The 25,482-nt window shown below is 48.1% G+C and overlaps 1 protein-coding gene across 1 annotated transcript in view; it reads left to right on the top strand.

Annotated features, from left to right (window-relative positions):
• The window catches only part of LOC149428365 (netrin-4-like), a gene marked incomplete at its 3' end in the record, with an annotated part of 43,924 nt that overhangs the window by 5,078 nt on the left and 13,364 nt on the right, over window positions 1–25,482 (top strand). Inside the window, exons 2-3 of the mRNA XM_089667501.1 lie at window positions 17,943–18,478; window positions 24,327–24,593. Of these exons, the coding sequence (XP_089523627.1) occupies window positions 17,943–18,478; window positions 24,327–24,593 (803 nt within the window). The remainder of the gene's footprint in view (window positions 1–17,942; window positions 18,479–24,326; window positions 24,594–25,482) is intronic.

Genomic DNA, 25,482 nt, shown 5'->3' with positions numbered 1-25,482 from the left:
TAATAGCGCCGCTCAGGTGGAGTGGTAAATCCAGTGACTCAGCAAGGTACGGGTGCAGGCTGTCTAATGTGTAATCCAGAAAGGGGGGATGACAGACGCCGCACACCACTAACTCAACAGGTGAAGGAATCTCTATGATTAAGCCCCCCGGATGGGCGGGGTGAAATGCGTCAGAGGCGGGGCTCAGGAGGCCGTTCACATGTCTCTTCACCCGTTGAGTTGGTGGTGTGTGGCGTCTCTTATCCCCTCAGATGTCTCTAGACTCTCTAACACCCAATCAGTGCTGCGGGATGGCTGAGCACATAGGTATGGGCAGTATCAGGATGTATCGGGATACAGCCCTTCCTCTCTATAATGTAGGGCTGGAATTCATCTGTTTTTTCATAATTTATGTAATTTATGGATTTAGTCTATGAATAGAAACGAGTTGAGGAGTTTACAAAAGAAAATGTAATATTCCACCTAAAGATAACCTCCATACATAAAAGAGTTGCCTATAAATTTGACCTCCGGACCCCCCTTCAGTCTTGCACAGGTGTACCTGCTCCTCCCCTTCAGTCTTGCACAGGTGTACCGGCTCCTCCCCTCCAGTCTTGCACAGGTGTACCTGTTCCTCCCCTCCAGTCTTGCACAGGTGTACCGACTCCTCCCCTCCAGTCTTGCACAGGTGTACAGGCTCCTCCCCTCCAGTCTTGCACAGGTGTATCGGCTCCTCCCCTTTAGTCTTGCACAGGTGTACCGGCTCCTCCTCTTCAGTCTTGCACAGGTGTACCGGCTCCTCCCCTTCAGTATTGCACAGGTGTATCGGCTCCTCCCCTTCAGTCTTGCACAGGTGTACCGGCTCCTTCCCTTCAGTCTTGCACAGGTGTACCGGCTCCTCCCCTTCAGTATTGCACAGGTGTACTGGCATCTCCCCTTCAGTCTTGCACAGGTGTACTGGCTCCTCCCCTTCAGTCTTGCACAGGTGTACCCCTAAAGATAACCTCCATACATAAAAGAGTTGCCTATAAATTTGACCTCCGGACCCCCTTCAGTCTTGCACAGGTGTACTGGCACCTCCCCTTCAGTCTTGCACAGGTGTACTGGCACCTCCCCTTCAGTCTTGCACAGGTGTACCAGCACCTCCCCTTCAGTCTTGCACAGGTGTACCGGCTCCTCCCCTCCAGTCTTGCACAGGTGTATCGGCTCCTCCCCTCCAGTCTTGCACAGGTGTACCGGCTCCTCCCCTCCAGTCTTGCACAGGTGTACAGGCTCCTCCCCTCCAGTCTTGCACAGGTGTACCAGCTCCTTCCCTTCAGTCTTGCACAGGTGTACCGGCTCCTCCTCTTCAGTCTTGCACAGGTGTATCGGCTCCTCCCCTTTAGTCTTGCACAGGTGTACCAGCTCCTTCCCTTCAGTCTTGCACAGGTGTACCGGCTCCTCCTCTTCAGTCTTGCACAGGTGTACCGGCTCCTCCCCTTCAGTTTTGCACAGGTGTACTGGCATCTCCCCTTCAGTTTTGCACAGGTGTACTGGCATCTCCCCTTCAGTATTGCACAGGTGTACTGGCATCTCCCCTTCAGTATTGCACAGGTGTACTGGCATCTCCCCTTCAGTTTTGCACAGGTGTACTGGCATCTCCCCTTCAGTCTTGCACAGGTGTACCGGCTCCTTCCCTTCAGTCTTGCACAGGTGTACCGGCTCCTCCCCTTCAGTATTGCACAGGTGTACTGGCATCTCCCCTTCAGTTTTGCACAGGTGTACTGGCATCTCCCCTTCAGTCTTGCACAGGTGTACCCCTAAAGATAACCTCCATACATAAAAGAGTTGCCTATAAATTTGACCTCCGGACCCCCTTCAGTCTTGCACAGGTGTACTGGCACCTCCCCTTCAGTCTTGCACAGTTGTACCGGCTCCTCCCCTTCAGTCTTGCACAGGTGTACCGGCTCCTCCCCTTCAGTCTTGCACAGGTGTACCGGCTCCTCCCCTTCAGTCTTGCACAGGTGTACTGGCATCTCCCCTTCAGTCTTGCACAGGTGTACTGGCTCCTCCCCTTCAGTCTTGCACAGGTGTACCAGCACCTCCCCTTCAGTCTTGCACAGGTGTACTGGTTCCTCCCCTCCAGTCTTGCACAGGTGTACCGTCTCCTCCCCTCCAGTCTTGCACAGGTGTACCGGCTCCTCCCCTCCAGTCTTGCACAGGTGTACTGGCTCCTCCCCTCCAGTCTTGTACAGGTGTACGGCTCCTCCCCTCCAGTCTTGCACAGGTGTACCGGCTCCTCCCTTTCAGTCTTGTACAGGTGTACCGGCTCCTCCCCTCCAGTCTTGCACAGGCGTACCTGCTCCTCCCCTTCAGTCTTGTACAAGTGTACTGGTTCCTCCCCTTCAGTCTTGCACAGGTGTACTGGCTCCTCCCCTTCAGTCTTGCACAGGTGTACCGGCTCCTCCCCTCCAGTCTTGCAGAGTTGTACCGGCTCCTCCCCTGGACTGAAATGGCTTACTCTGATTTCACTGCACACTGTGAGCTTCTCACAATGTGCATTAGAAGCTGCAGCAAGTCAGATAAGTGCTCCGCCTTATTTCCTGGCTGGAAGACGCCCAGCATCATCTAGCTATTTTTCAGCCGCACACTGTAAGGTATGTTCTTTGACTCTCTTTGCATTGTGCTGCAACGCATTTCAATCACAAAATGTGCATGCACTGGGACAATGAATGGCAGCCCAATGCGTCTTACCAGCAGACTTGCATTGCATCTCATTGCATGCACACTACAACACTCATTAATGTTCATTGCACTGCACTGCAACTCATGTCTATCACAAGGTACGTTGGGGTGCTCTTCTGTTACATGCATTGGAACGATGGCACCCCAATGTACCTTGCCAGCAGACTTGTGTTGAAGCCAGTGGTGTACTTTGGTTTTGTGCTGCCCTAGGCAAGAATAAAATTAGGTGCCCCCTTCCATCTGAATTTGTCCTACCTTTTCCTGTTTAAGATCCACCCCATCAGGATAGGACAGGAGGGGGGCAGCAGGACAGGAGGGGGTGCAGCAGGACAGGAGAGGGGGCAGCGAGACAGTTGAGGTGCAGTGGGACAGGTGAGGGGTAGCAGGACAGGAGCGGGTAGCAGGACAGTAGAGGGGGCAGCAGGACGGGAGGGACAGCGAGACAGGTGAGGGGCAGTGGGACAGGTGAGGGGTAGCAAGACAGGAGGGGGTAGCGGGACAGGACAGGGGGCAGCGGGATGGGAGGGGCAGCGGGACAGGTGAGGATTAGCAGGACAGGAGGGGGTAGCGGAACAGGAGAGGGGGGGCAGCGGGACAGGTGAGGGGTAGCAGGACAGGAGGGAGTAGCGGAACAGGAGAGGGAGCAGCAGGACAGGAGAGTGGGCAACAGGATGGGAGGGTCAGAGAGACAGGTGAGGGGTAGCAGGACAGGAGGGGGTAGTGGGACATGAGAGGGGGCAGCGGGACGGGAGGGGCACCGAGACAGGTGAGGGGCAGCGGGACAGGTGAGGGGGCAGCGAGACAGTTGAGGTGCAGTGGGACAGGCGAGGGGTAGCAGGACAGGAGCGGGTAGCAGGACAGTAGAGGGGGCAGCAGGACGGGAGGGACAGCGAGACAGGTGAGGGGCAGTGGGACAGGTGAGGGGGCAGCAGGACAGGAGAGGGGGCAGCGGGACTGGTGAGGGGTAGCAGGACAGGAGAGGGGCAGCGGGACAGGAAGGGCAGCAGGACAGGTGAGGGGTAGCAAGACAGGAGGGGGTAGCAGGACAGGACAGGGGGCAGTGGGATGGGAGGGGCAGCGGGACAGGTGAGGATTAGCAGGACAGGAGGGGGTAGCGAAACAGGAGAGGGGGGCAGCGAGACAGGTGAGGGGTAGCAGGACAGGAGGGGGTAGCGGAACAGGAGAGGGAGCAGCAGGACAGGAGAGTGGGCAACAGGATGGGAGGGTCAGAGAGACAGGTGAGGGGTAGCAGGACAGGAGGGGGTAGTGGGACATGAGAGGGGGCAGCGGGACGGGAGGGGCACCGAGACAGGTGAGGGGCAGCGGGACAGGTGAGGGGTAGCTGGACAGAAGGGGGTAGCAGGAGGGGGGGGGACTAGGACAGGAGGGGGGGCAGCAGGACAGCAGGTTGGAAGGGTCAGAAAGATAGGTGGGGGGCAGCGGGACAGGTGAGGGGCAGCGGGACAGGAGAGGAGCAGCGGGACAGAAGAGTGGGCAACGGGATGGGAGGGTCAGAGAGACAGGTGGGGGGCAGTGGGACAGGTGAGGGGTAGCAGGACAAGAGAGGGGGCAGTGGGACAGGAGGGGCAGTGCGAGAGGTGGGGGGCAGCGGGACAGGTGGGGGGTAGCAGGACAGGAGAGGGGGCAGCGGGACGGGAGGGGCAGGGAGAGAGGTGAGGGGCAGCGGGACAGGTGGGGGGTAGCAGGACAGGAGGGGGGCAATGGGACAGAAGGAAGCAGCACAACACCATTTTTGCCAGCACATCGCAATGTATTTTAGTGCTTTGTCAGTCACAAGATGCATTGGTGTGCCCTTCCCTTACATTGATGCTTTGGAATGGCACCTCAGCACACCTTGCCAATGGACGTTTCCTGCAGTGCACCTCAACAATGTACTAATGTGCATGCACCATTTCTTGCCAGCACACTGCCATGCATGTCCATTACAAGGTGCATTGGGGAGCTCTTCTGAATGAATGGCACCAACACATTGACGTTACTGCAATGCCATGATGGTAAGGGGCCCTTACCCTGGCTCCTGAGAGAGGCACACATCACAGAGTCATGTGATAAGGGGATGCAGTCCTGAACAGAAGCAACTTGAACATTGCAACAATTCCAGCTGGTGGATTATTGAAAACTCAGATTGAAGAGCAATGGCAGCAAGAGAAATGGTTTGGTGAACTATTAGTATCTAGGGGTCTCCAAACTTTCTAAACAAAGGACAAGTTTACTGTTTTTCAGACTTTAGGGGGGCTGGGCTGTGGCCAATGGAAGTAGAATATCCCAGCACCAGTGGGAGGAATAGGGCCCCTTCATTGGTGTCAGTGGGGGGAATAGTGCCATATTGTTGGTGTCAATGGGAGGAATAGTGCCTCATCGTTGGTGTCAGTGGAAAGAATAGTGCTCATTATTGGTGTCAGTGAAAGGAATAGTGCCCCATCATTGGTGTCATTGGGAGGAATAGTTCCCCATTGTTGGTGTCAGTAGAAACAATATTTCCCCATTGTCAGTGTCAGTGGGAGGAATAGTGCCCCATTGTTGGTGTCAGTGGAATCAATAGTATCCTATTGTTGGTGTCAATGGAATCAGTAGTGCCCCATTGTTAGTGTCAGTGGAAGGAACAGTGCCCCATTGTTGGTGTCATTGGGAGGATTAGTGCCCAATTGTTGGGGTCAGTTGGAGGAATAGTTCCCCATTGTTGGTGTCATTGGGAGGATTAATGCCCAATTGTTGGTGTCAGTTGGAGAAATAGAGCCCCGTCATTTGTATTAGTGAAAAAAATAGTGGTATTGGTGGGGGAAATAGTGCCCCATCCTTGGTGGCAATGGAAGAAATAATGTCCCAAGGGCCAGATAAAAGCAAACAAAGGGCAGCATCTGGCCCCTGGGCTGCAGTTTGGAGACCTCTGCTTTACAGGGTAGTTAGCATAAGGCAGGCATCAGTAAATGACAGACCACGGTCCGGATCCAGACCGGGCCACTGTCCCATCTTAACCAGCGGTCGTGCCATTCAGGAGCCACTTCTTCAGACCTGGCTTCCTCTGCTGCCATTCTCAAGGCAGAGCGGAGAGCGGGAGGCAGGATAGTAAAGCACGGAGGGCGGGAGGCACAGCCACACTGAATGGAGCAGAGTTTCTTGGGTTAGTGTTCCAGATTAACTAGCAGGCGAATAGTTGCTAGGACACCGGGCGGTCCTAGCAACCAATCACCAGCTAATTAATATGAAAAGTTAACTCCTGCTCTCACCCTCCATCCAGTGCCGCTGTGCTTGCCGCTCTCCCATCTGTGTAAGGTAGGAGGTAACTCATGCAGCTCGCTGGCAAGAGCACATAGCTGTGAAGGTGGAGGAGGACAGGGGGTGACATGAATGGGGCAGTGCTGTGTGGGGGGTGATTTGAAGGGGGGGACAGATTTGAAGGGAGGGGCAGATTTGAAGGGAGGGGCAGAGCACAAGAGCACAATATTGTTGAGGGGAGAGTGATGTGAAGAAGGAGCAGTGCTGTGGGGGAGAGGGGAGATGTGAAGGGGGCAAGTGCTATGGGGGGTAGGTGTAAGGGGGAGCAATACTGTGGGGATGTGAAGGGGGGCAAATGCTGGTGGGGAGGGGAGATGTGATGTGAAGGGAGGCAATACTGGGGGTGTGGCATAAAGGGGGGCAAGTGCCGTGGGGTGGAGGGAAGATGTAGAGGGGAGCAGTGCTGTGGGGGGAGATCTTAAAGGGTGTAGTGACGTGTGGGGGAGATGTGATGTAAAGGGGGTATAGTGCTGTGGGGGAGGATCTTAAGAGGGCATTGCCATAGGGGTGAAATGTGATTTAAAGGAGGGATAGTGCTGTGGGGGAGATGTGATGTAAAGGGAGGGGCAGTGCTGTTGGAGGGGGGGGGGTTATGTGAAAGGGGAGCAGTGCTGTGTGGGATGATTTGAAGGGGGGCAGTGCTGTGGGGGGGGGGCAGTACTGTGGGGGGAGAAGTGATGAAAAGGGGGGCAGTGCTGTGGGGGGAGAAGTGATGAAAAGGGTGGCAGTGCTGTGGGGGGGGAGGGTGAAATGAAGGGGGGGCAGTGCTATGGGGGGTGATGTAATGGGGGCAGTGCTGGGGTGCGGGATGATGTGAAGGGGGCAGTGGACACTAATGTGAATGGGAAAATGATATGAAGTGGAGGACTGAGGATACTGATGTAAGAATGGGCTTGTGGTTTAAAATGATGGGGTTGTGATGGGAAGGATCTGAGATTTGTGATGTGGACCTCTACTGGAAGAACATTTTACTGATCAGACCGACCTCCATGAATTTTATTTTAATACCCCTGGTATAGGGCTTAGAATGGGGGTGGGAGCTGGTTTATTCTTAGGATTTGACCGGACCTCCACTTTAAAAAATATGACTATGAAACCATACAAACAATACCTATAAGCTTCCTATTTTATAATTTTTATATTTTTCTTTTTAATATTGAAACTTTACAGCAATATAATATTACAATCATAATATATGGTTATTTTACAGCAGTATTTTTTTTAAACGGTTTATTCCTTTATTCTGTTTTTCTATAATATGCATTGTGCAGATTATATTTTATATGACTTTTAAATATTGTCCTGCTTGTGTTGTAGCCCTGATGAAGGGGGAATGGGAAAAGCCCTGAAATAAATCGGCTCTCTTTCCGGTGGTTATTTGATAAAACATTGCTTTGGACTCTGATGGTTGACGTGTGGCAGTCTCTGTTTCTTGTATAGATGGACATTCTTCAAGAATACCTTTTCTTTGGGGCTGTTTTTGGTATATATGAGCAGCCTCACCAAAGCAAGTGTCAGCTTGAGTAATGAGACCAGGTATTCTCAACCAGGGTTCCATGGAATCCTAAGGTTCCTCCAGAGGTTACTAGGAGTTCCTTGAGCAATGAGCAATTTCAGCCTCTCAGATAAGTTCCTGCTGACACCAATGATCGTTTTAGCTACCTGTAAGGGGAGAATTCTTCCCAATGACCACAATTGTAGGGAACATTCTTCCCACTGACCATCACACTAATGTATCATGAGTTGTAGATATAATAATTTTTAGCAGGGGTTCCCTGAGACTAGAAAAATATTTCAAGGGTTCCTCTGTGTTGAAAAGGCTGAGAAAGCCTGGATGAAAAGGTTTTTTATAACACTGGATCTAAATGGAGGAGCTATCACCTCTGTTTGTATGTACTCCAGTTGAATAAGAAGACCAGATACCCACAAACATTCAAGCCAGTCTTGGCAAGAACCTACCATATGTTGACTCATTCTTCTTATTCATGAATGGTGGATTAGTCACAAGCATTTTGTAGAAGCATGAAGATGGTGTGTTTCCTGACCCCATCTGTTTGGACTCCATATAACATTTTATTTGCTCATTTTGTTAATTTTTGTAAGGGCTAAGAAAGGTTTTGATGGATAGCACATGCTTTTAGCTTTTTATCAGTCTTAAACCAAGGGTTCTCGATCGTTTTTTGGAACCAGGGCCCAGTACATTCTTCCAAAACATTCCAAGCCCCAACAGTAAGTAATAAAATTTATACTCACACAATAAAATATGGGAATGCAAAACATTGAAATGCTGGAAAAATCTGGATGGGGCTGGATGTCACTGTGGAGGGGATGGGGGTTGTGGAGAGGTTAGGAGACTCAGCAGCAGACTTGGTATCCCTAGGGGATGGGGTTTCTGGAGGATGTTTGAGGATACTGTTGGAGGTTAGGGAGCTATGGAGGGCTAGAGGCTTTGCGGCAGGCTGAGGGCACTACAGGTAGTCTCTGGGTTACGAACATGATAGGGTCTGTAGGTTTGCTCTTAAGTTGAATTTGTATGTAAATTGAGACAGGTAAATCTTTTAAGGGTAAATGCCAGCCAAAAAAAATATATGTTTATGTTTTTTGGATAGCATAGGGAAGGGATAACACCCCTGTAATGTTTATTTTGCTGTCTGTGCTTCTGTTCAGAAGATTTCACCTCACTTCCTGACCCTGTGACAATTGGATTTTGAAAATTTTGGGTTCTCGTGGAAACAAGGATTGGTAATAAACCTTCAGTAGATACACCTTTTTCCCATGATAACTCTTACAGGAGTGAATTTCCCTTCCAAGGGGTAGATTTCCTCTCACTTGTTTCTCCCTCCGTTAGTAAGTAGGAGTCATTCACAACTTGGATGTTCGTAACTTGGAGACTACCTGAATGCAAGACTGGGTGGCACTGTGGGAATTTGGGGGCATTGTGGAGGCTGAGGGCTCTCATGAGTCCTGGAAGCACTATGGGCCATTATGGGAGGTTGGAGGGCACTATGGGAGCGGGGGGGGGACACTGGGGAAAGTTAAGAGATCTGTAGCTGGCTGGAGGCCTGGCAGAAGGGAAGTCATGAGCCGGTGGTTGATACCACAGTCTTAAACTATGGTAGGTATTCTAGAGCCCTAGGCTTCCTCCAGAGATTATTAGGGGTTCTTTGGACCATGGCTGATTGACCTCTCATTTGATGGAGGAGCCATTTCCCCACAGGCATAAAAGCACACTCCCACACCATCCCACTCAGGCATCAATAGCGAGGCTCTTTCTTTCCAGACATCATACGTCAGTATCAGAGGTTGGTCATCAGCTTTGAGGAAAGGGATTCGTCCCCGAAACGCGTCAGCCATTTGACCGCACTGACAGTGAGAACATCTTGCCCGTCGTTGTGGCCATTGTCATTTTTCTATGCTTTTTAGATACATGCTTCGTCTGTGAGTATGTTTTTATTATTTCATTCCTACAATAAACCTTGGATAATGCACTAGGTGTGTGCGCCACCTGTTTTCTCTCTATCCCATTTGATGGAGCCTTCAGGACCAATGCTACTTGGCAGAACCAATATCATGACACCAATGATATTTTTTTCTCTCATTAAGGGCGACCACTACTCTAAGGATTGTATTGTTCTCATTGACTATCAATTGACCCCTGGTGGATTGGTTTAAGCAGTGGCTCCCTGAGATCTGAAAATTATTTTGAGGGGTTCCTCTGAAGTAAAAAGTTTGAGAAAGGCTGAGTTATAGTGATAGGAAGAATATTCTATATAGAATACGCTATTTTCCACTTCTTACAATCCTTCCACAGTAAGAGAAAGTGCAATAGGTTCTTATCTGTATATTCGCCAAGTACTTAGGGTCATCTGAAGAGTTCTGAATGTTCTGAGAGCATTATCTGGGAAACACCAGAGGTACAAAACTTTGGTAGAACATGGATTTCAATAAAATTTGGATTTGGGACTGTGTGAGAAGTCAGCCCAGAGTGTTGCAGTCCTGCCCAGCCCTGAGAACATCTTATCCCACATCATGAAACTCCTATCTTCTGATTCTATCAATAACAGAATATCAGAATTGTTGGACTTCTCTCAGGCTCACAGATGTTTGGTGACGTATTGAAGCCTAGGACTGACCTTTCCTTATAATGGACTATGTTGGAAAGCTGAATTGATTTTGTGTTTTTTTTAACGAAAACCAACTGCCAGCCATAAAACGGTGGACTATAGCGTGTTTTTCAGTCTGTTTGTAGGCTGAACCAAAAGACTTTGTATCACCTACGTATTGTTGGAAAAGCTATTCTATGACATAATGCAGTCATATTGTGCACTATATCGATCTCAAAACAATGCTAGGGCAAGAAGTGATGGGAGTTCTCTCCAATGGAGAAGCAGACAAAAAACATACTTTGATCAGAGTAGGGAAGGGTTGGAGCACTTTCTATGCCTTCTCGTTCTGGCGACAACCAAACCTTCCATTTATTGTATGAAATAAGGACAGGAAGTGAGAAAAATCTCCCCAAATTGGGCTAAAGTTGGTTTTAAATAAAGCTTGTATTTACAAGAGGCTCCCATCAGTTCCAGTGAGGGTCCTTGTTGGATGTTACCAGCGTTTATGAGCGTCCATCGCTGTGTGGATCTAATTGGAAACAGCAGTAGGACGCTGGAAGATCTTCACAAGATATTTGTTGCAATTGTGCCATTTGACATCATAGTGATTAATGTAGCCAGCTCTTGCTTGGCTGTTGAGGCTTTCTAAGTGCTCGGTTTGAATTTCCATGTACACCTAGCAGAAACGAGCGTGGATACCAGAGATTTGCAACGTAAGGCTCAAGTATGAGGGAGGGTATGCAGTGAAATTTTCAGCAGGACCCAGAAGATTGTCACCTTGCCTGTGTTCATTTTAGGATTGTGCTACCAGAGAATCCTCCAAGTGGGGCCCCTGCTCCCTACTGCTGTATTTTGTAATTGACAGCTCACTAGGCTGTGAAGGTTTAGGACCTTGGGCTGATCTGAGGTGTGAAGGTGCAGGAATTGAAGTGATCTGAGCTGTGAAGGTGCAGGAAATGGGGTGATCTGAGAAGTGAAGGTGCAGGAATTTTAGCTGATCTGAGGTGTGAAGGTGCAGGAATTGGAGTGATCTGAGGTGCAAAGTTGCAGAAATCCTCCCGTGGAGTCCCTGCTCCCTACTGCCATATTCTGTCATTGACAGCTCACTAGGTTGTGAAGGTTTAGGAGTAGGTATGATCTGAGGAGTAGAGGTGCAGGAATTGGTATGAGGTATGAAGGTTCAAAAATTGGGGGTGATCTGAGGTGTGAACGTGCAGACATTTGGGTGATCTGAGGTGAAAACGTGCAGGGATTGGGGTGAACTGAGGGGTGAAGATGTAGGAATTGGGGTGATCTAAGGGGTGAAGACTCAGAAGCTGGGGCTGATCTCAGGTGTGAAGGTGGAAGAATTGGGGTGATCAGAGGGGTGAAGGTGCAGGAATTAGGGGTGAACTCAGGTGTAGAGCTGCAGGAATTGGGACTGACCTGAGGTGTGAAGGTGGAGGAACTGGGTTGATCTCATGTATGAAGGTGCAAGAATTGGGGAGATCTGAGGTGTGAAGGTGCAGGAATTGGGGTGATCTGAGGTGTGAAGACTCAGAAACTGGAGCTGATCTCAGGTGTGAAGGTACAAGAATTGGGGTGATCTGACGGATTGAGGTGCAGGAATTGGGGTGATATGAGGGGTGATGGGGGTGAAGGTGCAGGAATTGGGGTGATCTGAGGTGTGAACACTCAGAAACTGGGGCTGATCTCAGGTGTGAAGGTACAAGAATTGGGGTGATCTGACGGGTTGAGGTGCAGGAATTGGAGTGATATGAGGGGTGATGGGGGTGAAGGTGCAGGAATTGGGGTGATCTGAGGTGTAAGGATTCAGAAATTTGAACTGATCTCAGATGTGAAGATGCAGGAATTGGGGTGATTTGAAGTCTGATGGTACAAGAATTGGGGGTGATCTGAGGTGTGAAGGTGCAGGAATTGGGGTGAACTGAGGTGTGAAGGTGGAGGAACTGGTTTGATCTCGTGTATGAAGGAGCAAAACCTGGGGGTGATCTGAGATGTGAAGGTGCAGGAATTGGGGTAACCTGAGGTGTGAAGGTGGAGGAACTGGGTTGATCTCATGTATGAAGGTGTAGGAATTGCGGCGATCTGAGGTGTGAAGATTCAGAAACTGGGGCTGAACTCAGGTGCGAAGGTGCATGAATTGGGGTGATCTGAGTGGTTAAGGTGCAGGAATTTGGGTGATCTGAGGTATAGGGATTCAGAAATTTGGACTGATCTCAGGTTTGAAGGTGCAGGAATTGGGGTGATCTGAGGTATAAGGATTCAGAAATTTGGACTGATCTCAGGTTCAGGAATTGTGGTGATTTGAAGTCTGATGGTACAGGAATCGGGGGTGATCTGAGGTGTGAAGGTATAGGAATTGGGGGTGACCTGAGTAGCGAAAGTGCAGAAATTGGCGGTGATCTGAAATATGAAGATGCAGGAATTGGGGTGATCGGAGATGTACGACACACTAGTTCACTGGCATACCAGTTGTCCAATGCTTGTAAATTGACACTCAGTGTGGGAAAGGCTGATCACCCCGGCGTCGATCATTTTCTGTCATGCATCACAGTACCACTCCTATATGTCACCTCTCGCCATCATGGACGCAGCATGACACCACTGGCTTATGCCTGATGACAGGTCTGCTTATTTCTGCCGTTCGGCCATGATGAGGTTAATAGAGCGGGGCCCTTGCCCTGGCTTATCCCAGGGGTTATTAGACAGGATGCCGGATGATTATTGGAGAATAGTCCCTCTCAGCCACGGCCGTCGGTCAATCAGTGTATGCAACAGCAGCTCCAAAAGAGATAAGACAGCTATGCGGGTCATCAGCATTTTATGAATTATTGAAGTTCGGTGGCGGTATCTAGAATCCGTCTGCCCCCTCCTGTCTGTGTGCCCGGCTTAGCTGGCACCACCACCCACCATGACTCCAGTTGAGAAAGCTGGCGTACTGTGATGGTGGATTTTTTTTTTTCCACACGTGGCCACTTTGCATAGATTTTATGCTATTGAGGTCAAGAAAAATATTCCTTCTTATTCCAACTTCTGTAAATAGTAAATACTTTGCAACCGAAAAGCATTCAAGCCATCAGAAAATTCTCCTCTTGAACACACAGTCCTCAAAGCTGAAGTTTCATTTGCTTACATTTTGGCTTTGCCTATTACTCTCTCACAGGGGGGACTGACTATTTGGAAACTCGGGCACTGCCCGAGGGCCCAGGGTCAGTTGGGGGCCCCATGAGATGCCCCTGGTACCTTTTTCATAGGCTTTTTTGAGTTTCGACAAGGACACAGGGGCCCCATGATCCCCTATTGCCCAGGGGCCCCATGAGTTGTCAGTCTGCCCCTGCTCCCTCCCCCCCCCCCCCCCTCCTTAACACATTAATGACATTTTTTTTATCAATCCTTTCCATTTTTCTTGAACCTGAAAGATTTTGTCTTGTCACAGTCCTAGCTCCAATTAATACAGTCGTTTCCTGGTTCCGTGAAGACTCATCAGGTATGAGATTGTCATATTGAAATTGTGCCAGGCTGGACCATTTGTAAGCATGCAATACGGATCATATATGGAGCTCAAATGTAATATCTCGCTTTCTTTTTTTTTTTTTTTAGCCAGTAAGTGCAGATTTAGGCTCCTTTATAACATACATATTTGTAGAAAAAGGAGAAAAGAAAATACTTTGTTTACAGGCTCCATAGCTCAAGCTGCAGTTTCTACAGAAACATTAGTGATTCATCCCTTTTCCAGCGACTTAGGGCTCATGTACACGGGGCGTTTGAAAAACTTTCCTGACCGCTGGAAACTGACTGCTAGAAAACGTAGGTTAAAAATGGCAGTTTATGCGCGTTTAGAAGCGTTTTTAAAGGATAACCTCAGGAGACCCTCCCAAATGCCCAGAATGCATTGAAAAATAGTAAATAATTAACTATTTCAGACATTTTGTGAGAAATAGAGAGAGTAGAAGCAGAGAGTGCAGTATGTGTGGAGATGACCGGTCTTTTCTGGTTGTATTCACTATGGATCCCATCATGAGCATAATGCGGCACATTCTGACATTTTTTCCTTCACGCAAACCTGGAACTGACTGCGCTGATGTACCGGGTCCAATTGAATCCATGGAAAACGCTTTGCATGCATTTCTGATGAAAAAAAAAGTCATTGGACAGCATCTGGATATCCCACATGGAAGAAAAATATATATTAATTACATTTTTTAAATATTCTTCCCAAATATATTGACATATATTTGAAATACTACAATTCTGGCCATATTCAATATATTTAAAAAAAAAAATATATATATATATATATATATTTTTTTTTTTTTTCTTTTTTCAATTTTTTTTTTTCAATTTTTATTTTACAATGCTGTTGGGGGAGCATGGATGGGATAACAGGGGTCTGAACTCTCTAGACTCCTGACATCTCACCTTTGAGACAGAAAAAGGAATAGAGGACATGGATTCTTCAATTTCTGTCCTAGCAGCCTCAGTTTACTATGCTTCAGTTATGAATGGACACAGGAGCAATCAGTACCGATCTCTCTCTCTCCATTCAGAAATGGATGGGGCCGGTTCATGACATATTTACCTACCCCTTCCAACGCCCTCCATCCTGACACATCCCCCGCTGTGTATCCGCAGAAGCCAGCAGGAGAGAAAAGCCGGCAGTTGTGCGAAGGGGGCCTGGGAAAACAGGGGGTCACACACAGGAAGCAGAAGTGGGCAGGCCAGGGAGAGGGATTGGCTCGATGGGACGGGGTCAATTATAGCAGGATGCCCTGTGTGCTTCTACCTCCAGTAACTGAAAGCCGGCAGCAGGGAGAGGGGTAGAAACCAACTTTAAGCTGCACAGGGCATCCTTCTGTAATTGTCCCACCCTACCAATCCCCCTGCCATCTAGGCCCCACTGTGTGCCCAAGACCGGTGATACCCCCTATAAGCAGACTTGCTGCTACCCATGGAACTGACATGGGTCCGCCAGCTAGAAACTTAATAGGCACGGATGTCAACACTCTGACATCTCTCCCATTTTGTAGGGATCTACTGATCAGAGCAGACTCCACTCCGAGTGAAAGGGGCCTTATAGTTTCTTTTAAAGTACTGAGAATTTTGTTCTTCTGGGATTGCTTTGGATCTCGAAATTTTAAATCCAGCGAAATTTTAGCCATGACCCCTTTGGTCACTAAAATAATAAACTCCAACCCTGAATGCATCAAATAATGTTTCAAGGTGCTTTTGGGTCTTAGAAAATAGTAGGATGTGCATGGATGGTCCGAACACCCTCAGGCACCTGTAGATGCCTGCAACACATGCATATGGATATACTGTAGTAGGGAAGAGTCAGGGCTTTTTTTTTTACTGTCTGTGTCCCCTTTAGGAAGGTTGATGCTCTGTCTTATTGGCTTTGTCACCAGGACTAAAAGTGAGGGGAAATCCAAACATTTTGAGCTGCCTAACTTCTCTTGTGATCCAATGACAGTTCTCTCGATTGGTGCTATCAGAAGACAGCTGACCTGATTGATGCCACCTAAAATGGCAAAGTGGCCCGTGGCTTTACGTTCAAGAATTTTGTCACTACTCTTCAGCTGAGCCACCTTGCTGCAGTACTTACCTGTATCCCTAAGCCTCCTATACCCTCCAAGTCTGCCCTAAGCCTTTGGGTACTCTGTACCTGAAGGTCACTCGCAGTCAGTGTGTCCTCTAGTGACTCCAGTGCACCCAGTTCCTCCAAGTACTCTCCCAGTAATGTGTCCTTTAGGGATTTCAGTATGCCCAATGACTCCAAGTGCACTTCCAGTCATTGTGTCATCCAGTGACTCCACGTGCACTTCCAGTCCATGTATTCTCCAGTGAGTCCAAGGTGTCTAGTTATTCCAGGTGTGTTCTCAGTACAGATGTCATCTAGTAACTCCAGGGCACCCAGTACCTCCAGGTGCGCTCCCAGTATTGTCTAGTGACTCCAGTGTGACCAGTGATTCCAAGTGTACTCTCAGTCCACGTGTCATCTAGTGACTCTTAGTGTGTACAAGTGTACTCGCAGCCCACGTACCATCGTGTGATTCCAGTGCACACAGTGACTTCAAGTGCACTCCCAATCCATGTGTCATCAAGTGAGTCTAGTGTGCCCAGTGACTCAGTGTGATTCCAGTCCACGTGTCTATAGACTTCAGTACACCCAGTGACTCAAGGTGCCCTACCATTCCACTGATAGTGCAGTCCAAACCTGACAGAGGCTTCAACCATTCAATACTCTATCCTTGAAAAAAAAGGTCCTTAAATAGTTCATGTCTTATGTAGTGACTCCAGTGCGCCCAATGAGTCCAAGTGTATTCTCAGTCCATGTCTCATCTAGTGACTCCAATGCGCTCAATGAGTCCAAATGTACTCCCATGCCATGACTCATCTAGTGACTCCAGTGCGCCAAGTAAGTCCTTGTGTACTACCAGTCCATGTCTCATCTAGTGACTCCAGTGCGCCAAGTAAGTCCTTGTGTACTACCAATCCATATCTCATCTAGTGACTCCAGTGCGCCCAGCAAGTCCAAGTGTAGTCCCATTCCATGACTCATTTAGTGACTCCAGTGCGCCCAGTGAGTCTAAGTGTTCTCCCAGTCCATATCTCATCTAGTGACTCCAGTGCGCCCAGCAAGTCCAAGTATACTCCCAGTCCATGTCTCAACTAGTGACTCCAGTGCGCCCAGCAAGTCCAAGTGTAGTCCCAGGTCCATGTGGCATCTAATAACTCTAATGCGCCTAGTGGGTCCAAGTGTACTCCCAATGCATGTGACATCTAATAACTCTAATGCACTCAGTGAGTTCAAATGTACTCCCAGTCCATGTCTCATCTAGTGACTCCAGTGCGCCTAGTGAGTCCAAGTGTACTCCCAGTCCGTGTCTCATCTAGTGACTCCAGTGCTCCCAGTGAGTCCAAGTGTACTCCCAGTCCGTGTCTCATCTAGTGACTCCAGTGCGCCCAGCAAGTCCAAGTGTACTCCCATGTGACATCTAATAACTCCAATGCGCCTAGTGGGTCCAAGTGTACTCCCAGTCCATGTCTTATCTAGTGACTCCAGTGCGCCCAGCAAGTCCAAGTGTACTCCCAATGCATGTGACATCTAATAACTCCAATGCGCTCAGTGAGTTCAAATGTACTCCCAGTCCATGCCTCATCTAGTGACTTCAGTGCGCCTAGTGAGTCCAAGTGTACTCCCAGTCTGTGTCTCATCTAGTGACTCCAGTGCTCCCAGTGAGTCTAAGTGTACTCCCAGTCCATGTCTCATCTAGTGACTCCAGTGCGCCTAGTGAGTCCAAGTGTACTCCCAGTCCATGTCTCATCTAGTGACTCCAGTGCGCCTAGTGAGTCCAAGTGTACTCCCAGTCCATGCCTCATCTAGTGACTTCAGTGCGCCTAGTGAGTCCAAGTGTACTCCCAGTCTATGTCTCATCGAGTGACTCTAGTGCGCCTAGTGAGTCCAAGTGTAATCCCAGTCCGTGTCTTATCTAGTGATTCCAGTGCGCCCCTTGAGTCCAAGTGTACTCCCAGTCCACTAGTCCACTGGTAGTGTAGTCCAAACCTAACATGGACTTTAATAATTTCATACTCTATCATAAATAAAAAATAATACATTTAGCCTTAGAAACACTTTAACTTGGAAAGATCAGGGGACAATGGCAGTTGGTACAGGTTTTTAACCTATCCAGAGCCCTGAATGGGTAGTGTCTCTTTAAAGATAAAGGAAAAATGCATTTCCAGAAGTTTATATAAATTTTGAATTTCTCAGGAGTATGGTATGTTTTTTTTTTATTAATGTTAACTTTTGTATGTTTCCATTCACCTCTACAGATGCAGCCAAGTTGCACCGTTGTGATGGACACTCTTGTAACCCACCAGTTGGGAACCTTGCAACTGGCCGGATACCGGTCACACTCACCACTTGTGGAAAGGATGCCAGCGAACTATACTGCTTTTACACCGAAGGCCAGTTATTCCACAAGGCCCCGGCCTCCTGTGGTCCACCCCAGTGTACAAAGTGTAGTCATAATCAACCTGAGAATTCCCACCTACCTGCTCACATGACAGATGATGTGTTCTCAAGTCCGGCTACATGGTGGCAGTCTGCCCAAAGTGTCCTCCGGGAGGAGATAAGGCTGGACTTCGAGACAGAGTTCTACCTGACCCATGTCATCATGGTCTTCAAGTCTCCCCGCCCAGCAGCCATGGTGCTGGAGAGGTCTGGGGACCACGGCAAGACCTGGCGGGCTTATAAATACTTTGCAACTAACTGTACAGCCACTTTCGGTTTGGCAGATGACATGTTCGAGGAGGGAGCACGGTGTACTTCCAGGTATTCGGACTCCTGGCCCTGTACAAAAGGGGAGGTAAGAAGTCTTCCATCTGTACAAGAAAAAAAAATGGCAACCACCCCAACCTAGAGCTACCCTTTGCAGCAAGGTACCCATGGAAGGGCAACGAACAACAAACAAAAGATTTCCCAGCACACTTACTGGCCAGCCTGAAAAACAACCAAATTGACCCTGTCTAACAATTCACATTAAAAACAGAGGGTTTTGTTTGCACACATTTACAATTATATCCATAAGCCGCAGTGCCCACGTCAAGGCTCCTCTGTATACTGCAGTCCTAACTCTATAATTTGGGAGTCCCCCAGTTGGAGCACTTATAGCAGTGGATAGACTAAGGGCAGGTATGCCTAGAGGGAGTCCATCCCCTCCTTTTATAGGCTGGCTGGAGAGTGTGCTAGGAAATCCTTTGTTTGTGAAGAGGTCTTCCATGCAGCCTAAAGCAGAACTATTTACATAGATTAAATACGTATAAGGACAACTGTTTTGCCTATAATTCTACTGTAAGCGCTGCAGTAAAACTAATTGGCTCATTGTCCTGCTTCCCCCTTCTCCTGGACTGAGCTCTGCTGATACCAAGTCCTACTCAGATACTTACACTGCTTGCAAAAAAAATAAATTCAATACAGAGCTGCATTCGTTTGTGTCTTTTATAAATGCCGGGAGTCCAGCTTTAAAGAGAACCTGTCATCACATTACACACTTAACACATAGTTTGTCTTTTTAGCTTTCTCCACAGAAAATAACGTTGGTTTTCTAAGATGTAATGCGGTTCTGCAGTCCTTTAAGATACAAATGGTGCTTAGTGAAATTCTTTTTAACCTCTTGGTGCTGGCCTAACGCAAATGTGCAGCCTCCCGGCATCTGGGCCTATCACTGAGTGGCCGCACATTTGCGTTCTATTAAAAAAACACATATGTGCTGAGAGCGCGTGCCGCACACGCTCCCAGCACACAAATTCAGTACTCGCGGGAAGGTCCTCATCTCCTCTTTTGATTGGGACCTTTCCCAATCATGTGGCAGCGAATCATGGCAGTCACATGACCCTAAAACCCCGTCCCACCTCCCAGCTTCTGGAACCCTTAAAGGGCCGGGAGGCGCCGGCACCAAGGGGTTAAACAGCCATTCAAGGCCATTCAATTATATCTGTAAGACTAGATGTCCAGAGCACCCCACCCCACCCTTCCATCAGATGTCAAGAGCCCACCCTCCAAAGGAAGAAATGTGCCATCATGTCAAATGTGCTTCTGCCGGGAAGAAGCTGGGGGCAGAGCTGGGAAACAAAGTGCAGGGTCTGGAGGAGGACCAGAGGGCTGGAGTCAGCTGCTGGAGAATGCTGAGACCAGGGGAGGCAGAGATGAGGGGGTGCTGCGATTGCACAGAGAAGTGCAGGATCTGTGGGAGGAGTTCTGTCCTTCTCTTTGCTGCCGACTGCTGAGACAAGGCGAGGTGTGGCAGAGACAAGCCTCTCCATGGCTACCTGGAGAAGCATAGGAGCTGGCAGAGGAGTTCTGTCCGCCTCTCCTCTGCTGACTGTTGGGACAAGGTGGGGGCAGAGATGAGGGGGGTGCCCTAGCTGCAGGAGAGGTGCAAAAGCCACATGAAATGGCCTGGTGGGCCGGATAAGGCCCATTAGTGTATGGCTAATGCAGTGATACAAAAACTGCATTTGTGCTAAAATATGAAATTCCACTTAGTTTCCCTTAATCTGAGTTCTGTGTAATCTTTTCTAGGTAGATTCCAGAAAACACTTCACAAGGTGGGAGGATTATGAGGAGCTATTTTGTACGTCAGATACAGTTTATACATTCAAAAAACATCCAACGCTTTGTTCCTCTTTCCCTTGACTCCCGTGACCTTCCTTCCCCTCCAAACCCTCGTCATCTCCCTTTCTGATTCCAGTGGGAATCACCTCTGCTCTTCAACACTGCATTGTGGTGGGGCTGGAGTACCCACGCCCATAATCAAGATGGTTTGAAAGTTCTCGGTTACCTGAAGACGTGGTTGGCCCCAAACCCTTATGCAGAAGCCATGCACATAACCATTCTTCTAGGGCCCTAGCATTATTCTCCTATGAGCGCTCTACTGAAAGTAATGCAAATGTTTTCCTCTTTCTCTTGACCCCCATGACCTTCCTTCTCCTCCAAACCTTCTTCATCAACCTTTCTGATTGCTATGGGAATCACCTCTGCTCTTCAGTACTGCATTGTGGTTGGGCTGGAGTACTCACGCTCATATTCAAGATGCCTAAAAGTTCTCAGCTACCCAAAGACGTTCTTGGCCCCAACCATTATGCAGAAGCCATGCACATAACCAGTCTTCTAGGGCCCTAGCATTATTCTCCTATGAGCGCTCTACTGAAAGTAATGCAAATGTTTTCCTCTTTCTCTTGACCCCCATGACCTTCCTTCTCCTCCAAACCTTCTTCATCTCCCTTTCTGATTGCTATGGGAATCACCTCTGCTCTTCAGTACTGCATTGTGGTTGGGCTGGAGTACCCACGCTTATATTCAAGATGCCTAAAAGTTCTCAACTACCCGAAGACGTGGTTGGCCCCAACCATTATGCAGAAGCCATGCACATACCAGTCTTCTAGGGCCCTAGCGTTATTCTCCTATGAGCGCTCTACTGAAAGTAATGCAAACGGTTTCCTCTTTCTCTTGACCAGCATTACCTTCCTTCTCCTCCAAACTCTCTTCATCTCCCTTTCTGATTGCTATGGGAATCACCTCTGCTCTTCAAAACACCATTGCGGTTGGGCTGGAGTACCCACGCCCTTATTTAAGATGCTGAAAAGTTCTCAGCTACCTGAAGACTTGGTTGGCCCCAACCCTTATGCAGAAGCCATGCACATAACCATTCTTCTAGGGCCCTAGCATTATTCTCCTACAACGGGCCCTACCGAAAGTAATGTAAAGGTAATTTTATTTTTAACTCTTCTTCTACAGTAACTCTTCTTCCTCTTTTTTATTGCAGGTAAATAATGGATTCCAAGCAGAAGCAACAAGCCGTCATTGAGTTCTTGGCAAAGGAGGAGCGCAGGCTGTCTGACATCCACAGAAGGTTACAGAACCATTGACAAGAGCAATGTCTTGTCCTTGGTGACTGGTGTCATCTCCGTAAATATTCTGTAGTCTTCTGTGGATGTTGGACAGCCTGCACCTTTCCTTTGTCAAGAACTCAATGATGGCTCTTTGCTTCTGCTTGGAATCCATTGTTTGCCTACAATAAAAAAAGAAGAAGAAAAGTTACTGCAGAGGAAGAGTTAGTTCACCAGCATGTGAAATTTCAAGCACCTATGTAAGTTAAAAAAAACTTTTACTTTTGGTACAGCCCTCATATTGCCACCCAACAAACAATACTGTATCGGCCAACTCCTCCTGGTTCCTGGGGAGCCAGTCCATAGAACATTATCCATGAAATGATTCTGGGTAGTTATTTGAATGCGCATGAGATAGACACAGATGTATGGGTACTAACCCCCTGAACCTTCAGGAGGTACTTGCCCTGCTGTTCTAACATCTTCCCCTTCCTATGTTTCTTGTGTACATGTATTCCCATCTAATGCGAGTTCACACATCATGCATACCAGGACTGGATAAATCCCAAGAGCCAGGCAGCCAATGCACCTTAAAGATTACAGCCAGGGCCATGGATAAAGGGGTATCACCAGTCTTCATGTATGGGGCCCAGACTAGCAGGGATGCCCAGGCAGCTGGGCGAATCGGATGTGAGCAGGGGGGCAATTACTGTAACCAATCCCCTGTATGGCTCTCTCTGCAGCAGCTGAAAACTGCCTTCTTCTCTCCCTCCCACTGGCTTTCAGCTGCTGCAGAGAGATCCATGCAGGGGATCAGTTATGGTAACTGCACCCATCACCCTTCCTGTTTCCCCCTGCTGCCCAGGCCCTCCCGTGTACCCCCTCCCCCGCAGTACCCATATGGAAGAAAAATATATTTGAAATATATTTTAAAAATACTCTTCCCAAATATATTCACTTATATTTGAAATACTACAATTTTGGCCATATTCAACGTATTTCAATAAATAAATATATATATATATATATATATATATATATATATACTGCATGTGTTTTTTATACATTACAAAATATATGAAAAATATTTTTAAAAATATATATTTTTTTTACATATCTTCAGATTTTTATTAACATATAAAAAAGTCATTTTAACATATATTTTTTCATATATTTGTAAATACATTCCAAAAATGTAGATTTGTATTTTTAAAGACATGCAGTATATTTGAAATATATTTTTAAAATATTTTGTAATTAAAACACATTTCAACATGCAGTATATATATATATATATATATATATATATATATTGAAATATATTGAATATGGCTAAAATTGTAGCATTTCAAATATATGTCAATATATTTGGGAACACTATTTTTAAAATATATTTCATATATATTTTTATTCCATGTGATTACTGCTGATTTCCCTCCTCTCCTTCCCGCCGGCAGGTGCAAGCACACAATGGGATCATTCAGGATGGAGAGTGGTGGAAGGGTCCGGAAAATATGTTACATTTTAAAGCCCATTCCTTTCCAGAATGAACGCAGTGAGTGATCGGTGCCAGCCACTCACTGTGTTCATTCATAACTGAAGCATAGCAAAACGTGTTTTTTTTTTTTTTTATGAGGGGGCTATCAAGTTGGCTGTATGGGGCCCCGTGGTCTTTAACAGCAGCTCTGATTACAGCTGGCGCCAACTTTTGATATTGGATGTTGGTAGTAGAGCTGGCTCCTAAAAAGAAGTCCTGCTTTCTCCTGGTTTGGACAGACTGATGCCTGAATTCCATATTCAATTGTCCGCCTCTGATGTACACCCCAAAACATCCGTAAAGCTTGGCTATGTGTCCAAAATACAAATACAATCTCATTATGGTTTTGGGGGTTCCAGAAAGCCCCTTCATTGAGGACTTCATAGGCGATGGTTGACTGGACAAAGGATCTGGGCAATAAAAGTTTGGAAATCCTGGAGCTAAATTTGGAAGCAGGATAAGATGTTAAACCAGTGATTGGAGCGGACCTTATGGTTCTTCCCAAAATAAATGGGAAATTCTCTGTACTTTTACAAACTTTGAGATGTTTCCAGTACCGGAAGAGGTTTGTCCAGCTCATGGGGTGGCTGCCCCTCCTGCCCACCCCTTGTCGCGGCCCTGGATGTTACTCCAAGGGCCAAGTCAGGGCCCTGGTGCACTTGAGAGGTGCTTGAGAAAAGAGCCGTCACACAAATTGGACTAGTCGCCTCCACTGGGCTCCACCATCTTTTAATCAAGATTTCCAGAATATAAAAGGCAGCAAGGAGGAAGCCTGGAGGATTGCATGGAGGGATGCGCCCCGACTTTACCTGGATTCCAACTGGAAGCTCTAAGCTATGGCGGAACTTGGGTCAGAGTGCCACCAGCCCAGGAATTCGGGGAAAATCATCCAAATAGACTAATAAATGTGCGGTTCGTTTTGTTCCAAATCGATATTTGGACGAAATTTTCATTATTCAGAGATTCGGATGTATCCAAATTTCTGAATTACAATAGTAATACGTAGGGATGCACCGATGCTGCTTTTTTTTTTTCGGCGAGAATAAGTACTGATACTTTCGGTCGAGTACTCGCCGATGCTTTGCGGTGCAATTTGCTTTACTGGACACAAATTGCAGCGCAAAGCATAGTATTCGCTTCGAACAGGAATGCAACAGCTTTTCCTATACCTAGTTTCAGTACTTTGTGGTGCAATTTGCTTTATTGGACGCAAATGGCAGCGCAAAGAATAACAGGAATGCAACAGCTTGGCCTATACATGATTCAGTACTTCGCCCCTTCTCTTGTAGGTGATATTTCGTGCCATAACTCCGGCGAACAGGATTGAAGACCCCTACAGCCTCCAGGCCCAGGACCAGCTAAAGATCACCAACCTCCGGCTCCTCCTTTTAAAGAGACAGGAATGCCCCTGCCAAAGCGCGCCCGGGTCCTTGGAGAAGCCGCAAAGGTTCGCCCATTACGCCATCTACGACCTCATCGTCCGCGGAAGCTGCTTCTGCAACGGACACGCCGAGGAGTGCGAGCAGACTGGGAACGCGGCAGGTGTGGACACCATGGTGAGTCAAGGAAAATATTATTGCTGAACTCCAGGATAAGCCGGTATTGTCTAAATCCATTCATTGTGTGTCTTCTCCTTGAAACTCGTGAGATTTGTGTATTTCTTCCAGATCTGGGCACATTTCCTGTAATAAAGACCACTCACTGCTGCTCTCTCTCCTTGGGCAGGGTGACTGGTCTTGTCTCCACCCCCAGTTTTCTGTAGTAGGTGGAATCTGCTGGGCCCCTCCCACAGCTCTGCTCTCTGCACAGGCTATATACAGTCCAGTGATGATGTCACCGCTAATGTTACAAAGCTGTTAGGTGCTTAATTATATCCTTTATGGCTATTGATGATTATATCAGCTACCTGGGTTAGTAAACCCCAGACCCCGCATTCACTATATCCGCTCTCCCCGGACCCCGCATTCACTATATCCGCTCTCCCCGGACCCCGCATTCACTATATCCGGTCTCCCCGGACCCCGCATTCACTATATCCGCTCTCCCCGGACCCCGCATTCACTATATCCGCTCTCCCCGGACCCCGCATTCACTATATCCGCTCTCCCCGGACCCCGCATTCACTATATCTGGTCTCCCCGGACCCTGCATTCACTATATCTGGTCTCCCCGGACCCCGCATTCACTATATCCGCTCTCCCCGGACCCCGCATTCACTATATCTGGTCTCCCCGGACCCCGCATTCACTATATCCGCTCTCCCCGGACCCCGCATTCACTATATCTGGTCTCCCCGGACCCCGCATTCACTATATCCGCTCTCCCCGGACCCCGCATTCACTATATCCTCTCTCCCCGGACCCCGCATTCACTATATCCGCTCTCCCCGGACCTTGCATTCACTATATCCGCTCTCCCCGGACCCCGCATTCACTATATCTGGTC

Source organism: Staurois parvus, unplaced genomic scaffold (assembly GCF_062004578.1).
Source record: "Staurois parvus isolate SC_StPar_1 unplaced genomic scaffold, SC_StPar_1.0 ptg003298l, whole genome shotgun sequence".
Classification (NCBI taxonomy): domain Eukaryota; kingdom Metazoa; phylum Chordata; class Amphibia; order Anura; family Ranidae; genus Staurois; species Staurois parvus.
The sequence above is the reverse complement of the archived record's forward strand: the minus strand, read 5'-3'. Positions and strand labels throughout refer to the sequence as shown.